Source organism: Leucoraja erinacea, chromosome 1 (assembly GCF_028641065.1).
Source record: "Leucoraja erinacea ecotype New England chromosome 1, Leri_hhj_1, whole genome shotgun sequence".
In the NCBI taxonomy this organism is placed as follows: Eukaryota; Metazoa; Chordata; class Chondrichthyes; order Rajiformes; family Rajidae; genus Leucoraja; species Leucoraja erinaceus.
The window spans coordinates 49,454,712-49,481,830 of record NC_073377.1 but is presented as its reverse complement, the minus strand read 5'-3'; the positions used below and the strand labels follow the sequence as shown (position 1 = coordinate 49,481,830).

The 27,119-nt window shown below is 39.8% G+C and overlaps 2 protein-coding genes across 4 annotated transcripts in view; one reads left to right on the top strand and one right to left on the bottom strand.

Moving 5' to 3' along the window:
• The window catches only part of plpp1a (phospholipid phosphatase 1a), a 107,789-nt gene extending 105,812 nt beyond the window's left edge, over window positions 1-1,977 (top strand). For all 3 annotated transcript variants that reach the window (XM_055634442.1, XM_055634452.1, XM_055634458.1), the window contains exon 6: window positions 859-1,977. In XM_055634442.1, the coding sequence (XP_055490417.1) occupies window positions 859-984 (126 nt within the window). In that variant the 3' untranslated portion in view covers window positions 985-1,977. The remainder of the gene's footprint in view (window positions 1-858) is intronic.
• Window positions 1,234-27,119, bottom strand: part of mtrex (Mtr4 exosome RNA helicase) — a 90,111-nt gene continuing 64,225 nt past the window's right edge. Inside the window, exons 20-27 of the mRNA XM_055634473.1 lie at window positions 23,307-23,423; window positions 22,751-22,939; window positions 21,636-21,799; window positions 20,789-20,894; window positions 17,788-17,844; window positions 11,908-12,070; window positions 4,888-4,992; window positions 1,234-1,550 (exon numbers count right to left, since the gene is read on the bottom strand). Of these exons, the coding sequence (XP_055490448.1) occupies window positions 1,498-1,550; window positions 4,888-4,992; window positions 11,908-12,070; window positions 17,788-17,844; window positions 20,789-20,894; window positions 21,636-21,799; window positions 22,751-22,939; window positions 23,307-23,423 (954 nt within the window). The 3' untranslated portion in view covers window positions 1,234-1,497. The remainder of the gene's footprint in view (window positions 1,551-4,887; window positions 4,993-11,907; window positions 12,071-17,787; window positions 17,845-20,788; window positions 20,895-21,635; window positions 21,800-22,750; window positions 22,940-23,306; window positions 23,424-27,119) is intronic.

Here is a 27,119-nt window from a genome sequence, read left to right as displayed (position 1 = left end):
TAGCTCATTCCAGATGACCACTGTTGTCTCTGCATAAATGCTTACCATTTAACACTATAAATGTCTATCTTTTCATCTTAAAACTGTACTCTCTAGTTCTGGACAACTGCACTGCGGGGGGAAAATACACTATCTATCCAATGCATGCCCTTCAGCCGCCTTCATTCTAATGAGAAAAACAGCCCATCAAATCTCTTTCTATACCTACAACCTTCTATTCCAGTCAGTATCCTGGTGAATCTCTTCTGGATTCTCCCTATTGCCACCTGCATTGTAGTGACCGGTGAACTAACTCATGTTTGGTACAGCTGCAATATGATGTCCCAACTCCTAAACGTGGTGGTTCGGCCTATGAAAGCAACTGTACCAAATGCTTACCTCACTACATATTCACCTGTGTCGCTATTTTCTGGGAGAGTACCACCAGGAATCTTTTACATTAGTGCTCCAAGGGCCCTGTCATTTACTCAGTATCTCACTAGAATTTGTCTTGCTGAAGTGCATTACCTCATACTTGTCAAACATTTTTTTAAACTCCTTAAAGAATGATGTAACTGTTATATAGTTCTGATGTAACTTGCATCAATAAGAACAAGGCACACCCTAAACAACCTTAACTACAACGTGCTAAATGTAAACATCTGTGGTCACCCACAAAATCCTTCTATATAAACCAGTATTCATTGTATATTTCCTTGCTTTATCCGTCCTTCTCAGAAATCGGTTTTTAATCCAATTTGCCCACTTTTCTGCTCTCTCCCTACATGTTAATTTAAGAGGAGGAATATGTTGAGGTTGTGATCAGTGACGTACAATTGACTGCAAATAATGATCTTATATTACATTTGTCTCTTCTAGGTGGTGTTTGTGTCAGACTTCTTCAAAATGAGACAACCCAGAATATCACCAAAAGATGAGGAAAATTCACACTCGGCTTTGCATGAGACACATGGAAACCATTACGGCAGGACTAACCCACAATAAATGATTGTTGCAAGTGTCAATTAATGTAAAAACCTATGGTATATATCCACAATAAATATCTAATAGCAAATAGATAACCACCTTTATGAAAAAGCACCCACTGCTAAATCCTTGGAGTCCAACTCACTTTGTATTTGTACACCTATATTAGTGATAACAGATGTTTATCAATACACATTATTATTTCTACTGTGCCTTCGCTTATAAAGAGCTTTCATCATTAAAAGTAAATTGTCATACATTGATTCAAGGTGTAAAATGTTTATTAAAATAACAGTAAAGCTTTCCATGTACAGTTTGCGTATTGAAGCTTGCTTGCTTTGTTGGTGCTTGAGGTCCATACTATACATAAATTCAATGGGGAATAAAATGTCCTGCAAAAGTCTGACCAATGCTCAGCTGTTGGCTGTTCATTCATCAAAGAAAAGTCTCTTCATGTGGTCCTTTCAAATCTTGTGATTTAATGTTCGACTCAGCCTGGAAGTAAATGTTATCTGCAGTGCTTTTTCAAAATTATAAGTAAAGACTTGCAGCAAAAACAATATCTCTTTTGATCTTGGTAATGCCTGAAAATAAAGATTTAAAAAAAAAAATCACAAGATTATCAATTAAATGGCATTCTGATTTGAGAATAATTACTGTGTTCTTAATTATTGTCTGTTTTTATATAGTCCCCTCTAAATTCTGTGCAGATGATGACAACCAACAGATATTGTATCTGGGGCAAAATGTGCAAGACAAAACAACAGAGAAAAAGCTCACTTTCCTCTTCGTTCTAATGCTCTCATGTGAGCGCTAATGGACTGTGTTGTGACTCCATTGATATTTTAAGCAAGAAGCCATCAAAGTACGCATCAAGGATCAGGCCATTTAATTTTGACACCGATTCCCACCATATTTCACTAATAGGTTTATTTTGTCTTAAGATCAAGAATGATGTAACCAAATGGGACTGTAAATGCAAAATATTAATAAACCAATCCAAACTGTAAATTTAATCTGGAACTGTGATTTTATCAACAATGCTTAAGCAACCATTTTTAGTTTAATGACTAACTGGAGCTATTAATTAACAATAAATGCTTTCATTGTACACAATCAAAGCTGCTTTATATGTAAAGAGTTATATTAAGTAACAAGATGGGCAAATTAGTCGGACAGATTTTTGCAAGAAACCAACAATGTCCTACTGGCCCTGGAAACCTAACCCAGTAATCACGGAGAACTGTCTTTAAAGATACATCAACAGATGCATCTCTAAATGCTGACACATATCATGCCTGTAATAGTCCGCCAAGATCAGAATCTTAATCTACAGCATAGACTCACAGAGAAGTCAAAACACATTCTAACAACTGCATGAGTTCTATCTGTATTTCAGCAAGCTGAGATTTGTGGAATGTTTGCTCTCATTCACGTGCTCACCAGGATCAGCATTTTAAATGCCCTTTCCTTTCAATTTCATCAATCTTTTTTCAGTCTCGGAGGGATTGGTGAAAGTTAAGATCCCATATCCAATCCATTTTAATAACATCATGGACGTATATAGCACGGAAATGGGCTCTTTGGCCCAACTCATCCACTCCTTTACAGCCTCTCCTTACAACCCAAACCCACCAGATCAGGAACATTTTTGTCAATCCAGTTTAACGTTTATAGAAAACCTATAACAGGGCAACCAGAACTACACACACCATTTCCATTGTGGCCGTATCAATGTCTCTTGTATGACATCCCAACTCTTGCACTCAACATTCTAACCAATGAGGGCAAGTGTGCAGCACCTTCTTTACCACCTCAGGTCTATCTGTGTCATCTGTTTCATGGTACTTACATGTTACCATGAAAGTGGAGACAGATAGTTAGGGTGGTCAAGGCACATTTTGCATGCTTGCCCGACCCCAAGGTATTTCAGTTATAACAGTCCCAGGAACCTACCATTCACAGTGCCCTCAATAATGTTTGGGACAGACCCATCATTTATTTATTTGCCTCTACTCCACAATTAGAAATTTGTAATAGAAAAAAAAATCACACGTGGTTAAAGTTCACATTGTCAGATTTTATTAAAGGGTATTTTTTTTAATACATTTTGGTTTCACCATGTGGAAATTACAGCCGTGTTTATACATAGTCAGTCCCCCAATCCCCCCCATTTCAGGGCACCATAATGTTTGGGACACATGGCTTCACAGGTGTTTGTAATTACTCAGGTGTGTTTAATTTCCTCCTTAATGCAGGTATAAGAGAGCTCTCAGCACCTAGTCTTTCCTCCAGTCTTTCCGTCACCTTTGGAAACTTTTATTGCTGTTTTATCAACATGAGAATCAAAGTTGTGCCAATGAAAGTCAAATAAGCCATTATGAGACTGAGAAACAAGAATAAAACTGTTAGAGACATCAGCCAAACCTTAGGCTTACCAAAATCAACTGTTTGGAACATAATGAAGAAGAAAGAGAGCACTGGTGAGCTTACTAATCGCAAAGGGACTGGCAGGCCAAGGAAGACCTCCACAGCTGATGACAGAAGAATTATCTTTATAATAAAGAAAAATCTCCAAACACCTGTCCGACAGATCAGAGAAACTTTCTTCAGGAGTCAGGTGTGGATTTGACAATGACCACTGTCCGTAGAAGACTTCATGAACAGAAATATAGAGGCAACACTGCAAGATGCAAACCAATGGTTAGCCCCCAAAATTGGATTGCCTGGTTACAGTTTGCCTAGAAGTACTTAAAAGAGCAACCACAGTTCTGGAAAAAGGTCTTGTGGACAGATGAGAAGAAGATTAACATATCAGAGTGATGGAAAGAGCAAAGTATGGAGGAGAGAAGGATCTGCCCAAGATCCAAAGCATACCACCTCATCCGTGAAACATGGCGATGGAGGTGTTATGGCCTGGGCATGTTTGGCTGTTGAAGGTAGTGGCTCACTTATCTTCATTGATGATACAACTGCTGATGGTAGTAGCATAATGATTTCTGAAGTGTATAGACACATCCTATCTGCTCAAGTTCAAACAAATGCCTCAAAGTTCATTGGCCGGTGCTTCGTTCTACAGCAAGACAATGATCCCAAACATACTGCTAAAGCAACAAAGGAGTTTTTCAAAGCTAAAAAAAGTCAATTCTTGAGTGGACAAGACAATCACCCGATCTGAACCCAATTGAGCATGCCTTTTATGCTGAAGAGAAAACTGAAAGGGACTAGCTGCCAAAACAAGCATAAGCTAAAGATGACTGCAATACAGGCCTGGCAGAGCATCACCAGAGAAGACACCCAGCAAATATGTCCATGAATTGCAGACTTCAAGCAGTTATTGTATGCAAAGGATATGCAACAAAACACTAAACATGACTAGTTTCATTTACATGACATTGCTGTCCCAAACATTATGGTGCCCCGAAATGGGGGGGACTATGTGTAAACACTGCTGTAATTTCTACATGGTGAAACCAAAATGTATAAAAATGGCCTTTATTTAAATCTGACAATGTGCACTTTAACCGCATGTGATTTTTTTTCTATTACAAAATCTCAAATTGTGGAGTACAGAGGCAAATAAATAAATGATGGGTCTTTGTGGAACATTATGGAGGGCACTGTACCATGCAAGTCCTGCCCTGGTTTGTCCTACCTAAATGCTTTACCTTTACCTCTCCCTCACTCATCTCCCCAAGGTCTGTCCAACATAACTTACACTGCTGCCAAATCCAAGGGGAGGGTATAATTTTAAAAAAAAATCATTTATTTTACACAGAAGGAAATTGCAATAGTTATTAGTACACTGCGATACTTACCCAATGCAAATCAAGTTATTGCAATGTACAATTATAAAATAACAAAATGTTATTTAATATTTGTCTGATCTCTACTTATTGTAATAGTTATATAAATACAAACCTTCTGCAAATTTGTTCTCTAACTCTGTGTTTCCTATGGCCTTTGCTGCTTGGCACATCTGTCGAAGTAGTTCTTCCAATCGTCTCATACAACGAATAATACTGCCTGTTTAAAATGCAATACGTTATTTGACAAAAATAAAATTTCTGTAGCAAATATGAATTTAACCACACAAAAAAACCCAACAGGAAGGTACACCAAAACAATCGTCAAGGCACCCAAATTACTGCAGTGCCCCATAATAAACCTTTTTTTTTTACACACCGTAACAAGCAAAAAATAGACAATTAGACAATATTTGCTTATACAGGTATCTATCAAAACATTAAAACGATGGTTAAGGGTGGGAGGTATAAGGAGCAAGCCTCCAGAGGGTGTGGTTGAGGCAGGTACTGTCATAATGTTTAAAAAACATTTGAACAGGTACATGGATATGATAGGTTTAGGATATGGGCCAAACGCAGGCGGGGGGGCTAGTGTAGATGGGACATATTGGTCGGCGTGGGCAAGTTGGGTCAAGGGGCCCGTTTCCACACTGTATGACTCCATAATACAAGTCCCACACTTAACGTTTGTCGTCATCTCTTCACCTTTTTTTCAGGCCCCCATCTCCTTCCACCCATATCCCTTTCTCCAGCTTTACATTTCACTCATAGAACAGTAGAACATTGAACAGTGCAGCAGAGGACCAGGCCCTTTGAGGACAATGCTTGTGCCAAACATGATGCCAAGATAAACTAAATGTCATCTGCCTGCATGTGATCCATACCCTTCCATTCCCTGCAGATCCAAGTGCCTATCTAAAAGCCTCTTAAATGCCATACTGTTTTTCCAGCATATCATGGGGCCTTTTTTGCTCAAGATTTCAGCATCTGCAATTTCCTGCGTTTCCATTTGACCTTGTTTTTGATGTCCATTGGTGTTGGAGCACGGCGAAAAGATGTAGAAATTCACGTGCAGAGATTTGTCACTGCAAGATGTGTGGTTTGTGACTGGTAGAAATGAGTCAAGGAGGAAAAGACAGGAGAATGGATTGTATAGATTGATCTGTCAATTACATGCAAAATTGTTACTGGAGATACTAGAAACCTGAAGTAAAAACAAACTGAAAATACTGGAAATTGCTCAGCAAATCCAGGATTTTTATTATGGAGAGGGAAACATTTCAGATGATGACATTTAATCAGACAGTGAGACTCTACATTTCCACATATAGTACATATCTATTTCATTGTTGACATTATGTAGTCATTAAAGTTAGTTTGGAAGACTAAACATGTGGTCAGTGACATATGCTTTAAGGAATATCTTAAGAGAATGGAGGAAAGAGGGAAGATTTAGGGAGAGAATTCCAGAGTTGAATGAATGAATAAGTTTATTGGTCAAGTTTGTACGCATACAAGGAATTTGCCTTGGTGCTCCGCTCGCAAGTAACAACACGACATAGTAAATTTTGGGTGTTGTTACCTTAAGGAGCAATTGCTTCAAGGTTTGCAATCACAGCAACTCAGAAAATTGTAGAGATGGGGCGCAGCAATGCCACAGAGGGATTTGAAAACAAAGAGCTAAAAATGGGTCATAGATGAGATTGAACACTTTAGTGGTAGAATTCAAAAGGTCCACTATTATCTAAATGGAGGGAGAGAGAGAGAGAGTACTGTATAGAGGAATCTAGTTGGCCTTGTGCATAAAACATAAAATCCTAGCCTGGAGATGCAGCAATTAATTAAGGCAAATGGACTATTAGTCTTCCTGGAGTTTGAAAAGACGTGTTATTTTTTAAATTATACAGGATGTTAGCAAGTCCTGCATAATTTAAATACAATGCATGTAATACTCCGTGCAGTTCTGGTACCCTTATTTCAGGAAAGATATACAAACATTAGAGGTGGCCCAGAAGAGATTCATTAGGCTAATTCCTGGCATGAGAATGTCCTATCATGAACAGCTAGTTATATTCTTTGAAATGTAGAATATGAGGGGTGAACCAACTGAAACATTTAAAATTAAAGGAGACGTGAATAGATGGATTTTGCGATGTTTCCATCAGTTGGAGAATTTTGAACAAGAGGACATAGTTACAAGATTAGGAGATGGAGGTGCACAGCAAATTCTTCTCTTGGAAGGTTGATATCTCTGGAATTCAGATTGATGGGGTAGATGAGGCGTGGAGCAGATAAGTCATGATCACATTGAACAGCAGAACAACATGACCTGCTCCTGCTCCTATTTTTTAGTGTTCACGGTGTTCCTGTGAGGGGAACTTGCTGCGAGTTAAGCAGTAAACATGACGTGGTGGAAATAGGCAATCTTAATGATGGTGCAAAGTTCAGCTCAGTCAAATATGATATTAAGTTTGCAAATAGTTTAGTCCAACTCTGAAAGATTGTCACGATAGTCTGTTCACCAGAAAAGCAGAATTGAAAGGAAACTGAACATGGAACAGAAGACATTTCTGCTCACCCAGTCAAGCGAAGTAATTTTGTTAACTTAGAGAAAGTTAAGATTTGTTTTATGGGCTTTGTGGGTTCATTTTGTTAAAAGGTAGAGTGATACATGGGCAAGCTTGCCGGCATGCCACAATGCTTACGATGTGGCTGGCAGTGTGGCCAATACAGTGTATGTTGCAGCAACATGCATTGCTGAGTAAATAGTTCTGGTGGTTGCGAAAGGCAGCACAACCCACAAAGCACAAACCACCAATTTGGACCACATTGACGTACAAATATAGCCAAACTGAAAAGAATACAAGGCTTGAAATCACAAATAAATTTTGCTGGCATTCAGCAATAACTGCCCCAATTAATTAGAATCGTTTTTTTGTTATGAATGACAAACAACTTCCACAGGGAGAAACGCTAGTATTCTTCGCTGATTTACAGTTGTGCTGGGACTCCAGCAAAGACAGGACTCTATGCTGCAAACAGATCCATGAATCCCAGAGGTTCTAACAAGCTCCATCCCCATCTGGAATGAATTATCATAACAGGGCAGAAACACAACCAAAGCTGTTGCAGATTCCAAAGGCAGAGCCACGCTGCACTTTGGCACAGTTCAAATTTCATTTCTGAACACAATCACATATTTATGGTCCAAATTCATCACTGAATAATTTTAAACACCAGTGAAAAATATATAATCTCTAACAGAAACAAAACCAATGCAAGTATTTAGATGCTGGTTACCCTAAAAAAATAATCATAAAATAAAGTGAGCAAAATTTCTGACTACAATGCTTGGTCGAGGATCCAACAGACTTTTTAAACCACTACATTTTACATACTGCCTGACGCTCTTTGGTAAATACTAGGTTGATGGAAGCCACAATTGTGGTATGCAAGACCCAGAAACAACTATATATATCCCACTTACATTAATGACTTACACACAAGCTCAAGAAAATCCATACTATAATTGCAAATGATACTAATTGTGGAAGTTCAATGGTATCAAAAACAGCAGCCATTGAATCATACAGTCAGAAAAACAAAACAGCAATCTATTTTCTGGGAAGTTTTTGAAGAGTGGATGGAATGTGCGGCTTAAACAACAATACAATGTAAGATCCATTGTGTATGTCGGTAAGTTTTTCCAAACTGTTGGTTGTGACACAAGCTGGACCCACATTTAGCCGGCTTGTTTGGACATGAGCAACCTCCTTCACCAACCTTGCCACAGTCACACTGGCATCTCTCCCCTTGGCTTCAAGGCTGAAAACAAACAGTACTCTACTTTCGAGCTTTACTTTGCGTTACAGGCTTTAAAGCTTATGATCTGGTGGCAAGTTTTCCCTCGCAATATATTCTCTGCAAAGTGTGCAGCTCTCAGCCCAGTGAACAGAGAAATGTTTGTGAAAAGTTGTTGGGAATTTTATTTCGTAAAGGATTTTTTCTGAAGCGTCTGAAAATTCAAAATAATGCAGCACATAAACAAATACATCTTATATACCTGATTTTAAGGCACTTGAAAGATAATTGTATATCTGTGAGAGCAGCAATCAACAAATAACAATATTAACTTACAGCCAAAACAGTCTATTTAATGGCAAGTGGTGACTAAACTATTCAGTTCTCTGGTCAAACCATATGTTGAGAACTATGTACAGTTGCGATAGCCGTGAAACAAATGGGGAAATGCAGGCATTAGAGACTGTGCAGAGGTTTAGGAAGGTGACCGTGCATCTGGGTTTGTTAGATAAAAGATGAAAGAATCTTAAACTTTTTTTGGATGAAACCCAGTGGCATGCGATAGACAATTAACAAAATGAATACCATTCCAAAATTAAAATGCCATTACAACAGGATAGGTCAAATAAATGGGAGATAATTTTTTGCACACAAAAGAAGATTACAAGTCAGATTGAACTTTCAGTCAGGCCACCAGGGGGACCAAAATCAATGACTAACGTGCAGCAAAGGCACAGGTATGTGTGTGTTCTGGCAGGATAATTTTAGACCAAACCAAAAACAAGACTTCAAGATGGCGGCAGGTGAAGGGGAGAGTTGGTGGCCATGAATAGTCCACAAATTCACGTCCTGTGCTCTCAGAAAGGGCCCCAAGTTTCACGATCGGCTCGGGAAGCAGGTCATGGTAACCTCGGAGCAGGGAAGTGGAAAGGCGGCTGTGGAAGGCACATTTGTGTTGCTCACAGTTTGTCATTTTAGCTGAGGCAGCCGCAGAAGCTCCTACAGTGGCCGGGTGAGCAAGTGAATCGAACGTGGCCTGCGGCAGCTGAAAGATGTGGTTATGGACGGGCCAACCCTGCTTCATTCATCCAATGCCACCAGGACACCAGATTTTAAAATGAGAATATAAGGAATTACAGTCCCTTCGGCCACAATCAAACTTTCCAGAGACTTAGAAGTTGCAAGATTATGCCAGAATGTGGTGATTGTCTGTGTGCTGTTCTAGAAAAGGATATACTAAATGTACGTATGGTATGATTTGAATGAAAGCATGCACAGCAAGCTTTCACTGTATCTCTGTACACATAACAATAAATAAATCTAACTAAATATCACTGGTTCCAGATTTTGGAAATTAAAACAATCCTGGAAATACTTAGCCCTGGCATCACCCTTGAGGCTTTCAAGGAGAGAGTCAATTAATAAAGAGATTTTCAATGCCAGTTTCATGAAATCATATTTGCGTTGCGTTTTAATGGTATAGTGCCAAGAATACGTTGCTGCATTGGAGTATCGTTAGGAACTCATTTTAGCGCTGGCACCTTTGCATAAAAATTGTTTTGTAGTAGTTTAAGGAGACATGCACTGTGGCAAATCACATCCAAGCTAGAACAAAAGCTGTCTTACATGTGAAACACACCTGGCAGATCAAGTGCTAGAAGCAGCATATATATTTTGCACTGCCAAAACATTTAGATCTTCATGGTTCCTATTAGAGAGATGGACAATCATGCCTGAAAAAAGGCTCAGCAGCAGTGAAATTAGCTAAACGATAATGATTCCATTACCTAAAGCCAAATGCTTTGGAAGAACAGAATCTTTGTTGCCTGTAGTTGGCAATTTCCCCGAAGTGCCAGAGTGGATATTTAGAATTGTGCCTGCCATATGAGCGTCAGCTTTCTAGAAAACTCAAGTTCAACAAATAAACCAATACAAATTTTACATGAATAGGACAGGTTTGGGTCGATATGGACCAAATGCAGGCAGGTGAGACCAGTGTAGCGGGGACATGTTGGCCGGTGTGGGCAAATTGGCCCGAAGGGCCTGTTTCCACGCTGAATCATTCTATGACTCTAAAAGAGTTAGAAAAGCAGAAGACATCAAACTTTATTGTTAAGTTGTAGTAAAAAAAGCACTTAAAAAGAATTAAACACATTTTCAAAAAACACCAAAAATGATATTTTTATGCCAAAATATGATGAGCGTTTTGAGGGACTTTTCCTGTTTCTTTTCGTTGTGCACGAGAATGGAACCAGTTTTGATCCAGAGATGGAAAATAAACAATTGAATCAGGTCAGCCAACGGAGATTTTCTCCAGGGACCTATTTACTCCAGCACTAAATACTTTTCATACTTGATGTATTGGAATTACCACTTGCACTTCAGACCACAAGCTTGTTTGTTTCTCAAAATGGACTTGAAATATTATCCAAACCAATCGATAGAAAAATATTGCACCTCATAATATTAGGCTTAATCATACTCTTTCAATGCAAGAATCAACATATTCAATAAAACTAACAGATATTTTCAAAGCAATGGGAGAAATAGATTGAATCAAATGCACTGAAAATGCCAGAAACAAGAGCATACAAAGCATCATTCTATCATGTCACTGTTGGTTCTGTCCAATCCCTTCTAAAAGCCAGCACTATTCTATCCCTATAAGCCTTTGTGTTCCTTGGTTTCAAAAGTAACTAACTCATCCTTAAAACATGCAAATAATTTCTCAATTAATTCTTTGGGGGGAGCATTCAACGCTATGTAATCAGATCTCTCTCAACCTCTTTCTTCAGTATAGCGAGGCACAAAAACAATTTCCCCCCAGGGGTCAAGTATTATTTGTTCCTTGCAATAAAGAATAAAATTGTTCTTTCCACTTCCCACCCATTGCTTTGTCACCCGAAATGAAACTGTTCTACCATCTTGAAAGGTTAAAGCACAGTTGTTAAAATATAACTTTATGACTTCACTCTAATTGAAACAGTCTGCCTAGAATTATGGAAAAAAAACGTTTTCATAATGTCAATGTTTTGTTCTCATGAGGGCAAAGGACTGATGGGGAGATATTCACCGACAGGGTAGGAAAGCACCAATTGTTATTTACAAAAGAATATTTTATTTTTGCAGCAAATGTCATTTGTAAAACAACCAATGGAGAATGTGCAAATATAAATATATTTGAAAATCTTTGCAACATTTGTTGCTTTTATGTTTGTAACTATACTTACACTTGCAAACAAGTTCTAAATTCGGAAAGTTGCAGGGAAATAGTGCAATGTCAAGTATAAGTTTATTATTGAATTCAAAAGAATATGAATAATAGTAATATTACCTTCAAAGACTTCTGTCATTTTGCAAATTTGAGCAAAGGTAGATCCGTTTGCCCAAGTAAATACGACATCCATTAAATGGGGGCGAAAGGAGTCCAGATACAGTTCCTCGTCAACCTCCAGTTTGGCTTCTGCTGACACTTTGGCTATTCTCCTTGCACATTCCTGAAGTCACACAGAGGAAAACATCACTTGAAGAAATGCAAATGATTTTACGTTGGATATAATTCTCACTTTGTTAAGAAGCATTGCTCTTTCTAGATGTTCAACTTCCAAACCTGAAACTGTACGTTTCTTTGCAAATAAGAGCTATTATTTGAAGAAGAGTTTCTACCCAAAAAGTCACCCATTCCTTCTCTCCAGAGATGCTGCCTGTCCTGCTGAGTTACTCCAGCATTTTGTGTCTTTCTTCGGTTTAAAGCAGCATCTGCAGTTCCTTCTTACATATTATTTGATCTTGATGTGTGTAAAATTATTAGGGGAGGAAATGTTGAACATGACAGCGCAGTGACAATAACATTACTTTCTCAAGTAAATATAAACAATTAACAAAAATTAAGGGGGAGGTGAATTGAAAAAAAGGCCCATATTAATGTTTTCTTTTAATGAAAGAAAACAAAATAGTTGAATGTACATTGAAAGAATGATAATGTTAAGTTTCAAAATGCAGTAGATAAAGAAACTAGTGATAAATGCTGGATGCAGTGGCCTAAGCATGACAAATATGGTGAAATAATATGGGAAAGAATAAAAAAGTGATAACAATTAATATTCTACAAACAAGTAGATGAAGTGTATACAAGACAAAATGAAATTTGCCAAATGTTAGTTGGGGTTCTGAAGAGAGGATAACAAGTTAAAGGATAAATAAAACATGAAAGCATAAATCCTTGCATCAGTGTTTGCAAAGATGGCATATTGAAAAGGAAATAACTCAGATATAAGATGTCATGATAAATAAATAATGCAAGGTCCTTGATCTAAAATGATAATCCTGGCTCTCTTACCGCTGTCTATTTAATTGGTTGAATGTTTCTATCACTATTTTGTTTTATTTTAAAACTTTTGACATGGAACTAGTTGTAATGCAGGAATGCAGCAGCAATTAGTGAGCAATGATGTTCCTGACCCAACAATTAAATAAAAGGCCAAGTGAAAGTATTACAAGATCAATTAATTGTGGGCAGCCTTCCAGGAAGGTTTCTTATATTCAAATAGCATTAGCATCCAAGTGTGGGATCCAAAATGAAAATATGTTATTATAAACACGATTAAATTTAGACATTTCATTGAGGAGAAATCTGTTATTGAGATGGCAGGAAGAGAAGATCAACTTGGAAGAGACTATGCTAATATTTAGTAATCAGTTAAGAGCCTGTCCTATTTTCCTGACCTATTTCACAACCTTTTTGATTCGTGGACATTTTTCATCATGCTAGAAAAACGCCCTGACTTACTTGATGCCACGAGTACCTACGACTAACCTCGCGGCCTGCTACAACCTACCTACGACCTCATGACGACCATGCTGCGAGTACGAGTCAAGGGCAAACTTGGCGGAGGTCGTGAAGTAGGTCGTGAAAGTGGGACAAGGGGTTTTAGATAGTTGAAAGAATTGGAATGGGACCTCAAAGCAAAAATGCAGGTTTGTATCGCTTGTCAGAGAGGGATTTCCTCGGGCTGCTAGTTGATGAAGAAAAACCAATCGGACTTCTGTTCCCGGTTTTTTTTTAATAAAAAGCAAATAAACAAACAAATAAATAAATAAATAGATCTAAAAAGATGAGAAATCGTTGGACAATTTTTTATAGCTGGATTAAAGTAAAACAAGCGTCTTTAATAGCCACGGATTAAAGTAAAAAAGCGTCTTTGAACAAATAAAAATACTAAAATAGATCTATAAACCTCAACTAAAGTATCACTAGGACGGATCGTAATATCGGGGATTAAAGTAAAAGGTAAGTACGTGTATTTCACATTACTCTTGCTTCACGGGTGTTTCGTGCTAAATTTTTACAACGCGAAAATGTTAATGGCCCATACGAACCGGGGCAGTGTCTTGCTGCTTATATTGGGTTTTAATTCACGGCAAACGCTTCCAATTGATTTGGGCCAGAAATACCTACTCGCAAGATGATTAAAATCCTCATTTTTTTTCGACAATCATGTCATGAGCATCTAAATCGATCTATATTCCAGAAATTAGTTATGGTCTATCCAATAGTCAATAGTTTTATACTTTTTATTCGCCAATCTTGGCATGCTGTCTTGTGCATAGCTGCCAGCTAAACAGCAGCTCCCACTATCTTCAATATGCATCTTTTTTAAATCAATTTAAACGGGCGCTGTTAGTTAATAGAAATTGCAGTGTCATGTCTGGGGGGGGTCTTTTAATCTTTTTATTTTTAGTTGCTAGACTGTTTATTGGATGGGGGGGGTGGGGGGTAGGGGGGGGGGAGGGACAATGGGGGAAAATCTTTCAAACTATCTTTCCGTTCCCTACCTGGTCGGAGAGGCAGCTTTTCTCCGGGCTGCAGCTTCGACACGTCGTTGGGGGCGCGGCCTACCAGCGGGCCTGGAGCGGCGTTTCCTGTCACCGGGGACCGCCCAGAACCTCGGCTTCGGCGCGGAGGCACAGCGCGGAGCGCTATCGCGGAGCGGGGCGCATGCCTTGCCCGGGTCGCCGCGCTGGAGCACCGGTGAGCTCAAGATCGCTGAGGAAAACATCGCGGAGCTGCGGGACTGTGCGCGACAGCTGACGGGGCGGCGCTGAAACTTTACCAGGGAGCCTGGGATCGGCGGGATCGCCAGTTGGGACCGGAGAGCTGGAACCGGCGGCACAGCGCTGAGCGGCTTCGGCAAGCCGGCGCCGTGGCCCGGCAACTACGGCTTGCGGGTCGCCGTGAAGCTGCGGCACCGGTGACTACGAGAACGTGGAGCTCCAGGGTTCCCAAGCGCTGCGGAACTGCCGGGCCTCAGAAGCCGAGGCAACCGGCCGTAGAGGCCTCAGTGGGGTTCCCAAGCCGCTGAGAACTATGGAAACGGTGGGGGGTTCCGGGACTGGACTTTGTGCCTTCCCTCATGATGGGAACCATTGTGGGGGGATGTTCTTTATGTTTAAAACTCTTATTAATGTTATGTCTCTATTCCTTCTTTATGTGCTGCAAAATGGCAAGAAGCATTTCACTTCCTAGGTGTATGTAAATGTGACCAATAAAATACCTTTGATACAACAGTTTTAGCCACATATATTGTGCAAAAAATAATAATTTTGATTATATTGAGAGTGGATGTTTCTAAATTAATTTATGAGAATCAAACATTACATTCCTTCCATCCGGCATATAAGTTCATGAGTGAGATTTTAAAATCATGTTATATTGTGAATTCTTGTGTGAATGGGATTAGTTTGTTATTTGGATACTTAGGCTATTAAAAACAATTTATCATTTTCTTAAGAAATGGATAGAAGTTTAGATCTAGCAATTTAATTTAGATGAATTTAATTGATTAGATGAATTTAATTGATTTAATGAAACTGATGAATATGAATTTTATGTTGGGTATTTATTATTTGTTTTAGCGTTTAACTTTATCATTTCTACCTTTTTTCTAAAACTGCAAATAATAACTTGTTTCCGTTAATGCTGTTCAGTGTTTTTTTTTCCTTTACATTTTAAACAGATGTCTCCGAAAGAGGAAATGCAAAATTGTCAATCCACAAGCCCAGCAAAAGAGACTGATTTAGACAGCATTCGCAGAGGTTACCCGAATTTGGTCTCTTCTAAATCATTCCTCTCTCACCTTAAACCCGTGCCCACTAATTCAGGACTGCTTGACCCTTGGAAAAAAAGTCTATGTTCATTCACATTATCTAAGCTTCTCATGATTTTGTATAGCTTAATAGGGTCAATCCACAGCTTCCTGTGATCTTGGGAAAAAATGTCCCAGTCTATCCTTATAACTCAAGCCCTCGAATCCTGGTAGCATCCTGATTAATCATTTCTGCACCCTTTCTAGCTTAATAACATTCTTCCTATTGCAGGGTGACAAGAACTGCACATAATACTCCAAATATGGTCTTTCCAACCTCTTGTAGCATGATGTCCCAACTCCTGTACAAAATACCATTACTGATGAAGGCAAGTGTGCCAAATCCTGTCTCCCTCTTTCACCACTTTCAGGTAACTGTGTAACTGAACCCCTAGGTCTTTTTGCTCTATACTCTCTGGGGCCCGACCATTTACTGTGCAAGTCCTGTCCTGGCTTGACTTTCCAAAATACATCACCTCACACTTGTTAAGAGTTACATTCCATCTGTCCTTCCTTGGTTCACCCCTTTACTTTATCAAGACCCTTTTGTAAACTTAGATAGTCTTCCTTGCGGCCACTGTACCACCATGTTTTGTGTCATCAGCAATTTAACTAACCATGTTAACTACATTGTCATCCAAATCAATAATATAAATGACAAACCCAGCATTAATCCCTGCAGCACAGGTCTCCAATAGATAAACAGCCCTCCACTACTGACTCATTTTAGGAAGCCAATTTTGAATCAAGTTGGCTAGCTCACCCTGGATCCCATATGATCTGACTGGCCTACCATACCAGACCTTGTCAAAAAATTATACCGAATAACTTAAAAGAACATCTTGATAACATTTCCAGACAGAGGTCAAAGTGACTGTATGTAGGTGGATTACATGTGGATGAGGAATTGAAAAAATGTCAGTGAAATTGTTAATCACAATAATTTAAGAATGAAACAAACAGCATTTACAGTCAACCATGAATACACATACCCCAAAACATACTTATAAAACTAACCCATTTAATTTATTTAAATCACAGTACAGACACCCCTTGGCTTACGCAATAGGCAATTTATGTAAACTTGCGCTTAATTAATTCTGTCCTTGGTCTCTAATGACAGTTTGTAATTTCCACAACACTGTACAGTTCCTTGTGACTAAACAATTGTAAGACAGGGGGCAGAAACAAGCCAGCAATGCTTACCCAAAGGTCGTGCATCACGGAAATTGCCCCAATGGCGAGACGGAACTCAAGTTTACAAGCAACTTGTGCAAACACAATGCTGGGGTAACATAGCGGGTCAGGCAGCATCTCTGTAGGACTCTGTTAAAGAGTCTCAGCCAGACGCTACTGAGCCGGCGAGCTTCAGCCCAGCAGTACTGACTTGCAGTTTGAGTGAGGAGAGACATGGATTTGTCAAGCATGCAGAGAGGGATTTCTGCTGGATTGCAACTAATACTTTCAGTGAGTTATTTTGGGCAGAGGATGAAAACAGACACAGTCTGTGATTCCGACTTACGCCAGGGTTCACGGAATGTAACCCTTATGCAAGTCGGGGAGTGGAAAATTCTCCTTCCCATTCCTGCACAGACCTTTCTGTCCTAGGTCTCCTCCATTGTCAGAGTGAGGCTAAACGCCAAACGCAAATTGGAGGAACAGAATCTCATATTTTGCTTGGGCAGCTTACAGCCCAGTGGTATGAATCTTGTTTTTCTCACTTCAGGTAGCCCGGCATTCCCTCTCTCTCTCTATCCCTCACGACCTGTTGCACCAGCTTCTCGTTTCCACCCTTCAAACATTTAACAATGGCCCGTTTCCTTTATCATTGTAACATTTTTGCACATCTTTTATTCATTGTTCTTTATCTCCCCTCATCATCGTCTACACCTCTCATTTCCCTTATCCCTAACCAGTCTGAAGAAGGGTCTCGACCTGAAACGTCACCCATTCCTTCTCTCTAGACATGCTGCCTGTCCCGCTGAGTTACTCCAGCATTTTGACTCTAACCGATTTAAACCAGTTCTTTCCTACTAGTTTGATCTGGTTTTGATTAAGAAAGACTGTACCTGCATCTGTCGTAAAGGACCTGCAAGTTGTTCTGTCAGCTTAGGCATTTCATTTGCCTGTAAATTAGAATAGAATAATCAACATTATTTTATTACTCACTGATGATAGTAACCGAATAGGTAATTCACAGAATTAATGACAAACTGGATTGGTTACTTCACAATTTTCTGTTCACTTAAATGCATACAACACTCACAAATCAGAAAATTAAATATTTCCAACTGGACATGGCTCAAGCAGCTTGCGTAAACAGATTTTGATGTTTGAATCTAGAATAACATCACTGATGAAGGATCATAACAGAACAAAGGATTAAAAAAATGTAGGCTGCAGAACAGCCCTGCGAGGTAATAAATAAAATAATAGGCCTTCTTATCTGGGAATTACAATCCCATGCACTATTTTTGGATCGGGTGTGGTTTTGAAATGTTGATATCTGGAATTTTAGGAATTATTCAGGAATTACAGAAAATGAAAATAAGAAATAAAATTGTTAAGATTGCTGAGCAGGGAAATTTAATATTCAGTCTGTTCTGAAAATTGCTGTGACAAAAAATTTGTAACAACGTTGTTGACCAGATTTTCAAGTGTTATGACACTAGTATTTGTAAAAAAAAGATTTAGTGTGTCAAGCTTTGGCCAATCCCTCAAAGCAATGCAGTTCTTCACTTGCCAGAGAGAAATAATTATTAACAGATGATGCCCCCTTAGCTGACAATGTAGATCCAAATTTCATTTTAAATGAAAGCACCATTGTAAAATAATGATACAATCTACATCAGAGGAAAACAGAAAATATTCCACAGAGAAAGAGCTCAACAACACATCTTAAACACATAGCTTTTATTCATGTGGTCGCTCAAACAAATTTCTATGCTGACAAATATATCTGTGTCCCATCAAACATGACACAACATGGAGCATTTTGGATGTTGTCCAGATTTGACAAATGATGGAACTGGCAAAGATTCACAAATATTGGAGAAATCAAATGCTTTGACAAAAGTAATGTATTGGAAATAAAAGAGTAGCCTCTTTGCACCTCAAGCTTTCTCTACCTAGTGAAGTAATTGCTGAACTCTAATGTAAATAACTTATCAAATCTATAAATGTAACACCTAGTGAGTAAGGCAAGGCAGCGCCTTTACCACCTCAGGCAATTGAGGAAATTCAGAGTGTCTCCGAGGATCCTCCAGTGCTTCTACGCAGCGGTGGTGGAAAGCATCTTGTCCGGGAACATCACCATCTGGTTTGGGAATTGCTCTGCCAAGGACAAGAAGGCTCTGCAGAGAGTAGTGCGTTCGGCCGAACGCACTATGGGAACTTCACTTGCCCCCCTGCAGGAACTATACATCAGGAGGTGCAACTCCAGAGCCAACAATATCATGAGAGACCCCTTCCACCCCTGCAACGACTGTTCCAGCTGCTACGGTCAGGCAAATGCCTCCGTTGCCATGCGGTGAGAACGGAGAGGTTGAGAAGGAGTTTCTTCCCAGAGGCCATTCGGACTGTAAACGCCTATCTCACCAGGGACTAACTCTACTGAACGTTTTTCCTTCCATTATTTATTATGTAAAGGTATATGTGTGTTATGATTGTGTTTATAGTTTGTTTGGTTGTTTGGTTGTTTGTCTTTTGCACAAAAGTCCGAGAGCATTGCCACTTTCATTTCACTGCACATCTCGTATGTGTATGTGACAAATAAACTTGACTTGACTTGACCTGTACAGGACATGGCGAGATCACACTCAGTGTTGTGTGCAGAAATGGTCACCTAGCTAGATAGAGCAAGGATATCATTAATCCTGAAAGAGTGCAGAAAAGATTTGGCAGGTTGTTATCTGAACCGAAGAGCACGAGTTACAAAGATAAACTTTTTTCCCAGGATAGGGGAGACTCAAGATAAATGTAGACATAGATACAAGGTGGAGAGGGAAGATTAAAAAAAGACCAGAGGAGCAACCTTTTCAGAGGGTGATGGATACTGGAATGTTGGCAGAGTAAGGGGAGAACAGAAATGGAGTCAAACAGCACAGAAACAGTTCCTTCAGCCCAACTATCCCTCTTCAACCAAGATGTCCCATCCAAGGTGGTCTCATTTATTCATGCTTGGCCCATGTTCCTCTAAATCATTCCTACCCACGTAGAGGTACCTGTGGAACTGTCTTTTTGAAATGTTGAAATTATATTACCTCCCTAAATTACTTCCTCGGGTAGCTTATTCCATATTCCCACCATCCTGTGTGAAAAATTTGCCCCTCTGGTCCACATTAATTTTTCCTCCTCTAGATAACATTTCAATGGCCCCAGTTAAAAGCGGATGGTCCTGGGAATCCCCCTACTTTGACTCCATTGTCTGATGGCATTGTTTAAACATAGGCAAAGAATCCATCACACATTATCAACTATCTTACTTCACAAGCTCAATAATTCATACTCCTCTGTGTCGAAAGACACCAAACACATACACTTAGGTTTTCCCCATAACTTTGGCAGATGGTCAAGTCGTCAAAGTTTATAGGGTTTATTGGGGGCTGGGCCTCCTCACCAAGCCATCAGAGGGCCTGCTGCCAACTACTAAAATCCACCATCTTCAGGCCAACATGGCCTCCTCTCCGTGAGCCTGCTCCTGATCACTATTCAGCAAAGTGAATGGAGGGGATTGAATGGAGGAGATTGAACTGAGGTATTAACCTATTCCCACTCCAGCAGCAGCATAACCTGCTTAAACTATTGTAGAGGGCAACGTACAGAGCCTAAGCAATCACAAGCCTGATATGCACCGTTACAAGTAAATCAAACATGATAATAATAATAAATATGGAAACCTCATATACCAGGTAATATTTTGTGGTGATGTAACAATGTTCTATGTTTGAAGATTTAGAATGTGCATACAGGGAAGTAAGTGAATTTAGATTGATCTTCATATTCATCCTATGCCATCAGGAAATTTTCTCTGAAGAATCAATTTAAAAAATCAATAGCGAGAATATTTACCTTCTCCTGAAACACAAAACAGCTAAGTAAAGCTGTTGCCTGCTCAGCAGTCAGATCATTAAATATGCCATTAAACATCATTTCCGTCAGAAGTAGCTCATCCGCGCTATAAAAAGAAAAATGTGGGTAATAGCAATCACAAAATAACTCATAATTGCATGAAATAATTTTAAATGGAGACACATTTAAGTCTGCAGCACTTCAGGTTTACTGATAGAGCAAGACCAAGATTAACGGTCCAATCGAGATCCTATTGGGTTTTTTAACGTTTAAGTTTTCAAAGACAGAAATGTGCAGTAAATCTTAAGAGGAGTTTAATGGCCCCTACCTTCCTTTGAAAAACAAGTCTCTGGGATAATTTGATGACTTGATTGATACCTGAATTCATCAAACAATGCTTCAAAATCCCCATGACGACTAATTATTTCAACACAATCCCTCAAAGTTGTAGTTCTAATGTATCATTGTCCACTTAGGTGCCCATCAATTTATCAAATGGCTTCTCCCAAAAGGGATCATACCTTAACACACCGAATTAGACTATGAATTAAGTTACGGTCAAAATGGTATCTATTTTAATGCTTAACATAAGAGAGCATTCAATTCACACAGCAACCTCAGCATTGTAAAAAATCAAAATTGCTCTCCACTAATAATAAAATTGCATTCTGATGACACGATAAAGAAATAATAAAAAATCAAATCTCCATAAAAGCTTCACCACACAATTTGGTAGTTATTTTTTCATGGTTTATCATTGAATCATAAGGAAATTGTTAATATCCTAAATCTTTTCAGAAAATATAGGTAGCATTAATTGGAATTGCCAATTTAATTAACCCCTTACCTGCTAATTTCACAAGCAACTCGTCCTTTCATTTCAATAACGTCAGATGAGGTAGCAAAGCCTAATCGCCTGATCACGCGTTTACGGCATTTCAATTCATCCATCTGCAAAACCGTGCGGGCCTTCTTCAGTTCTCGCTTTGCTGATTTGATATCTCCTGCAATCTGTACATAGATATTTAACTGGTTAATAGACGATAATTTTTCATTCACGTGAAATATATACAATTTTATTTACCTTTGATATTTCAAATTAGAAATAGCGGAGTCAGGGGATATGGGGAGAAGGCAGGAACGGGGGGTACTGATTGGGGATGATCAGCCATGATCACATTGAATGGCGGTGCTGGCTCGATGGGCCGAATGCATGCTAGCCACAGAAGCAGATCTACAAACGCATATTACAATCGCTCCACACTCAAATTTGTATTCCTACAGCAACATTTCTTACTTTAAATGGATTGATTGAAATCATGTATTGTCTTTCTGCTGACTGGTTAGCACGCAACAAAAAGTTTTTTTCACTGTACCTCGGTATACATGACAAAAACTAAACTGAGGAGAAACAGAAGGAAGAAAACTAAGAGAGAAGTAAATAGAATTGCAGATGCTGCTATCTTGAAAGAAAAACAAAGTGTTGGCATAACTCAGCAGATCAGGTAGCATCTCTGGAGGGAATGTCTCAGGTCAGGAGGAGTCCTAATAATGACAGGACCTTTCCCACTTAAAACATCGCCTGTCCATTCCCACCAGAGATGCTGTCTGATCCTCCAAGTTACATCAGCATAAAATTAATTCTGGAAAAAAGGCATTGCTAAAAGAAACAGATAAACACAAAACAATATCTTAATACGCCATTAAGAAATATTAAGTTGCCAACATTCCTTGACTTTAAGGCATACGGGCAGAATTAGGCCATTCGGCCCATTGAGTCTATCTACTCTGTTATTCAACCATGGCCGATCTAGTTTTCGCTCTTAACCCCATTCTCCTGCCTTCTCCCCGTAACCTTTGACGGGCCTTCCTTGGTATCATAATATGTTCCATAACAACATTTTATACATGTATAATTTTTTAAAAGTCATCAAAATGGTTTTATGAAGATGGATTAATTACCTGTGCCTTCCTTTCGCAAAGTCCATAAACAGTTTCCAGATTTGAGTCGCTGTGCATGGCATGCGAATACATTCTGTGTTCAAAAGCTTCAATTTTCTGCATAACTTTCTTCAGTCCTTGATCCTTGATTCCCATATCATCGATTGGATCTAACAAAGGCACACCTTCAGGAAATCTCTTCTGTACTTCCTAATATAAATCACAAGGATAAGAATACATCATTCATGAGGCTCTCCATGTCTTAAAGAGATTGTATCAAAATAAATGGTCAGATTTTTTATCTTTCATCCATTTATGCCACCGCAATTATTTTAATTATAATATAGCTCATATATGTCCGAAGAAGGGTCTCGACCCAAATCGTCACCCGTTCCTTCTTTTGAGAGATGTTGCCTGGCCCACTGAGTTACTGCAGCTTTTTGTGTCTATCTTCAGTTTAAACCAGCATCTCCAGTTCTTTCGTACACATGGGTCATATATGAAATTGATATAGCTGCAGCAAGGCCCAAAATGACAATCCATTGGTTCACAAAGTAATTTACTTAAAGCAATTTACCTGTATTGATTTCAAAACACTTTGCCTGTTGTCTAGAGGTCTCAGGTCTTTTGGAATATATAGACGCACGCTACTGATTGCAGATATTAAGTGAAGCATGATAGGAACAACCTGTTGAATAAAAAAAAATGCAGTCAAGTTTAAAAATACAATATTTATTTCATCTTCAATCTACGGGAATTGAATTATTGGATCCACACATCCACCTGTATCTTCGTGGTGCAGGCTCGAAGGGCCGAATGGCCTCCTGCACCTATTTTCTATGTTTCTTCAAAGGGATTGAGAAATCCACTACAATCAGAGTAGTTAAATCTTGCCCAACAGTATAGAAACATAGAAACATAGAAAATAGGTGCAGGAGCAGGCCATTTGGCCCTTCGAGCCTGCATCGCCATTCAATATGATCACGGCTGATCATCCAACTCAGTATTCTGTACCTGCCTTCTCTCCATACCCCCTGATCCCTTTAGCCACAAGGACCACATCTAACTCCCTCTTAAATATAGCCAATGAACTGGCCTCAACTACCTTCTGTGGCAGAGAATTCCACAGATTTACCACCCTCTGTGTAAAAAATGTTTTTCTCATCTCGATCCTAAAAGACTTCCCCCTTATCCTTAAATTGTGACCCCTTGTTCTGGACTTCCCCAACATCGGGAAAAATCTTCCTGCATCTAGGAAACCCCTTAAGAATTTTGTAAGTTTCTATAAGATCCCCCCCTCAATCTTCTAAATTCTAGCGAGTACATACAAGGCACAGTAGATTAGTTTTTCACTACCCTTCAATTCAGCAGAGTTACAGAATGCTCCTCATACCGTCTACTAATGGACATCCTGGAGTCAAAATTATACCACACAGAAACTAGCCCTTCAGCACAACTCGTCGATGCTAAACAAGATACTCAATCTAAGCTGGTATGATTTTCTGCACTTGGCCCAAACCGTTTGAACTTTTCCTACACATGTACTTGTTCAAATGTCTTTTAATCATTGCAATTGCACCTGCCTCTACCACTTCTTCTGGCAACATGTTCTCCTATACCGATCACCCTCGGTGTGGAAAAAGTAGCCCCTCAGATTCCTATTTAATCTCTTCACCTTAAACCTATGTCCCATAACCACTGTAGCATTATGTTTGCTACATGCCAATTTTAACTCCTGATTCAACTTGCACCCTATATCCAGGCTACTGTAGATAACTCCCATTAGTGTCTTTTTACCTTTACAATTCCTCAGTTCTATCCATACTGACTCTACATCTCCCGATTCTGTCACCCCTCGCATGGGACTGAATTTCATTAATTACCAACAGAGCTACCCCACCCTCTCTGCCCACCTGTCTGTCTTCTCGATAGGACGTATACCCCTGAATATTTAGTTCTCAGCCCTGGTCCTCTTGCAGCCATGTCTCTGTAATTCCCACAACATCATACTTGTCAAATTCTATCTGAGCCTCAAGCTCATCCACTTTATTTCTTATACTTAGATTTACAGAGATATGTAATCCTATGCAATTTATGTTCCTTACTTGTTCTCAAGATATGCATACTCATCTCCCAAATGTATTATTGTTCAACTAAATGCACTTTCCAGGCATATCGCTTTGTAATAATTGAACCACATAAACCAAACCGAAGTACATTAAAACAAAACTTTTAACAAACTAAAAAATAACAAAGAGAGTGAAAAGACGAACAGACTGCCGGCAAGGCAGCCATTGCCCCGGCGTCCCTGGTGGTCGAAAATCATTAATACAATACATTAACAGTAATACTGGGTAACCAAACCATGATAATGTATAGTGAAGTATGGTGTGCAACTTAAAACAACGTTCATGGTAGATCATTGCTGAGATGGGGTTGTGAGGTGTGGTTCAAGAGCCTGGTGGATGAAGCTGTTCTTGAACCTGGAGACCAAAATTCTCAGCCTCCCATACCTTCCCGGTGGTAGCAGTGATGCGAGTGTGTGGGTCTTTGATGATATTAGGTGCGTTTAAGGCAATGCATCCTGTAGGTCCCTTCGAGGGCGGGGAGGTCAGGACTGAACAATGTCGTCTACTTTCTGCTGTCTCCTACGTTCTTGGGCGTTAGAGTTACTGAATCAATTGGTAATGCAACGGAGGAATATGCTCCTTATTTCTGCGTTGTATCTCGAAACTAAACAAAACTAAAAGTCAGGCAACATCTCTGGAGAACATGGATAGGTGATGTTTTGGGTCGGGATCCTTCTTCTGACTTTTGCGCAAACAATCACACACAAATTCATCATTGAAATAAAATTGCACCTATTAATCCTTGTATTCACTGGAGTTTAGAAGGATGAGGGGGTTTCTTATAGAAACATATAAGTTATATAAGGGCTGGACAAGCTAGATGCAGGAATCTGGACTCGCCCAACATTGGGAACATTTGCCTTGCGGCACTCCACTTGCCACTACCAGCCATTCTGAAAATAACCCGTTCACTCGTACTCTTTGCTTCCGGTCTGCCAACCAATTTTCAATCAATCAATCAATCAATCAACCTTTATTGTCATCTTGCAAGCAACAAGTACAGTGCAAAATGAAAAGACGTTTCCCAGTGAATAGCGGAGCCTCGCACATGAAATTTAAAACACTTCTCACATAATAACACTAAAAAAAAACAATCCAGTCCCTGATGGAACAGAATAAATAGTTAAAATCAGGTAAAAAAACACAATGTTAAAAACAGTAAACCAATCATAAAAAATGTCCGGGGCCGCTGATTTGAGTGGCCAGTGCCAGTTATTAAAGTGTCCGTGCCAGCCGCAGAGTCAAGTCAAGTGACTGTGAGTGCAGAGTGACTGTTTAGCAGCCTCACAGCCTGTGGTAGGAAGCTGTTTAGCAGCCTCGTAGTCCGGGCTTTGATGCTTCGATATCTCTTGCCTGATGGCAAGAGATCCAGGTGTGTGTGGAGGGGGTGCAGTTTGTCCTTGGCAATTCTCTGTGCTTTCTTCAGACAGCGGCTCTGGAACAGTTCTTGTACCGAGGGTAGGGAGACGCCAATAATCCTCTCTGCTCCCCTCACTACCCTCTGCAGAGCCTTCCTGTCCGAGCAGTTGCAGGTGCAGCACCCCGTATTGATGCAGTACGTGAGTACAGACTCCACCGTGCCCCAGTAGAAAGTCCTGAGGATGTTGGTGGGGAGTGAGGCCTGTTTTAGTTTCCTCAGGAAGTGCAGTCGCTGATGGGCCCGTTTGACGGTCCAATGGTGTATTCCTGGACCAGGTGAGGTTGTCCGTTATCTGCACACCGAGGAACTTTATGCTCTCCACTCTCTCCACTGCAGTGCCACTAATGTTGAGCGGTGTATGCTCTGGCTGCGCCCTCCTAAAAGACTGAAGTCGACAACCATCTCCTTAGTTTTTTTCGACATTCAATTCCAGGTTATTTTTGAGCGCACCAGTCCACCAGTTGTTCTACTTCCTCCCTGTACCTTGTTTCGTCATCTCCACTGATGAGTCCCACCACTGTAGTGTCGTCCGCGAACTTTATGATTTTATTGTCCCTGAATCTGGCAGCACAGTCATGTGTGAGCAGTGTGAACAACAGCGGGCTGAGCACACAGCCTTGAGGGGAGCCGGTGCTCAGCGTGATCGAGCCCGAAGTGTTCTTGCCAACACGGACTGACTGCGGTCTCTCTGTGAGAAAGTCCAAGATCCAGTGACACAGGGTGGTGTTGAGGCCCAGCAGGGTTAGTTTCTCCACAAGTCTCTGTGGGATGATGGTATTAAACGCTGAGCTAAAGTCAATGTACAGGATTCTGGCGTATGTGTTCTTGTGTTCCAGATGCG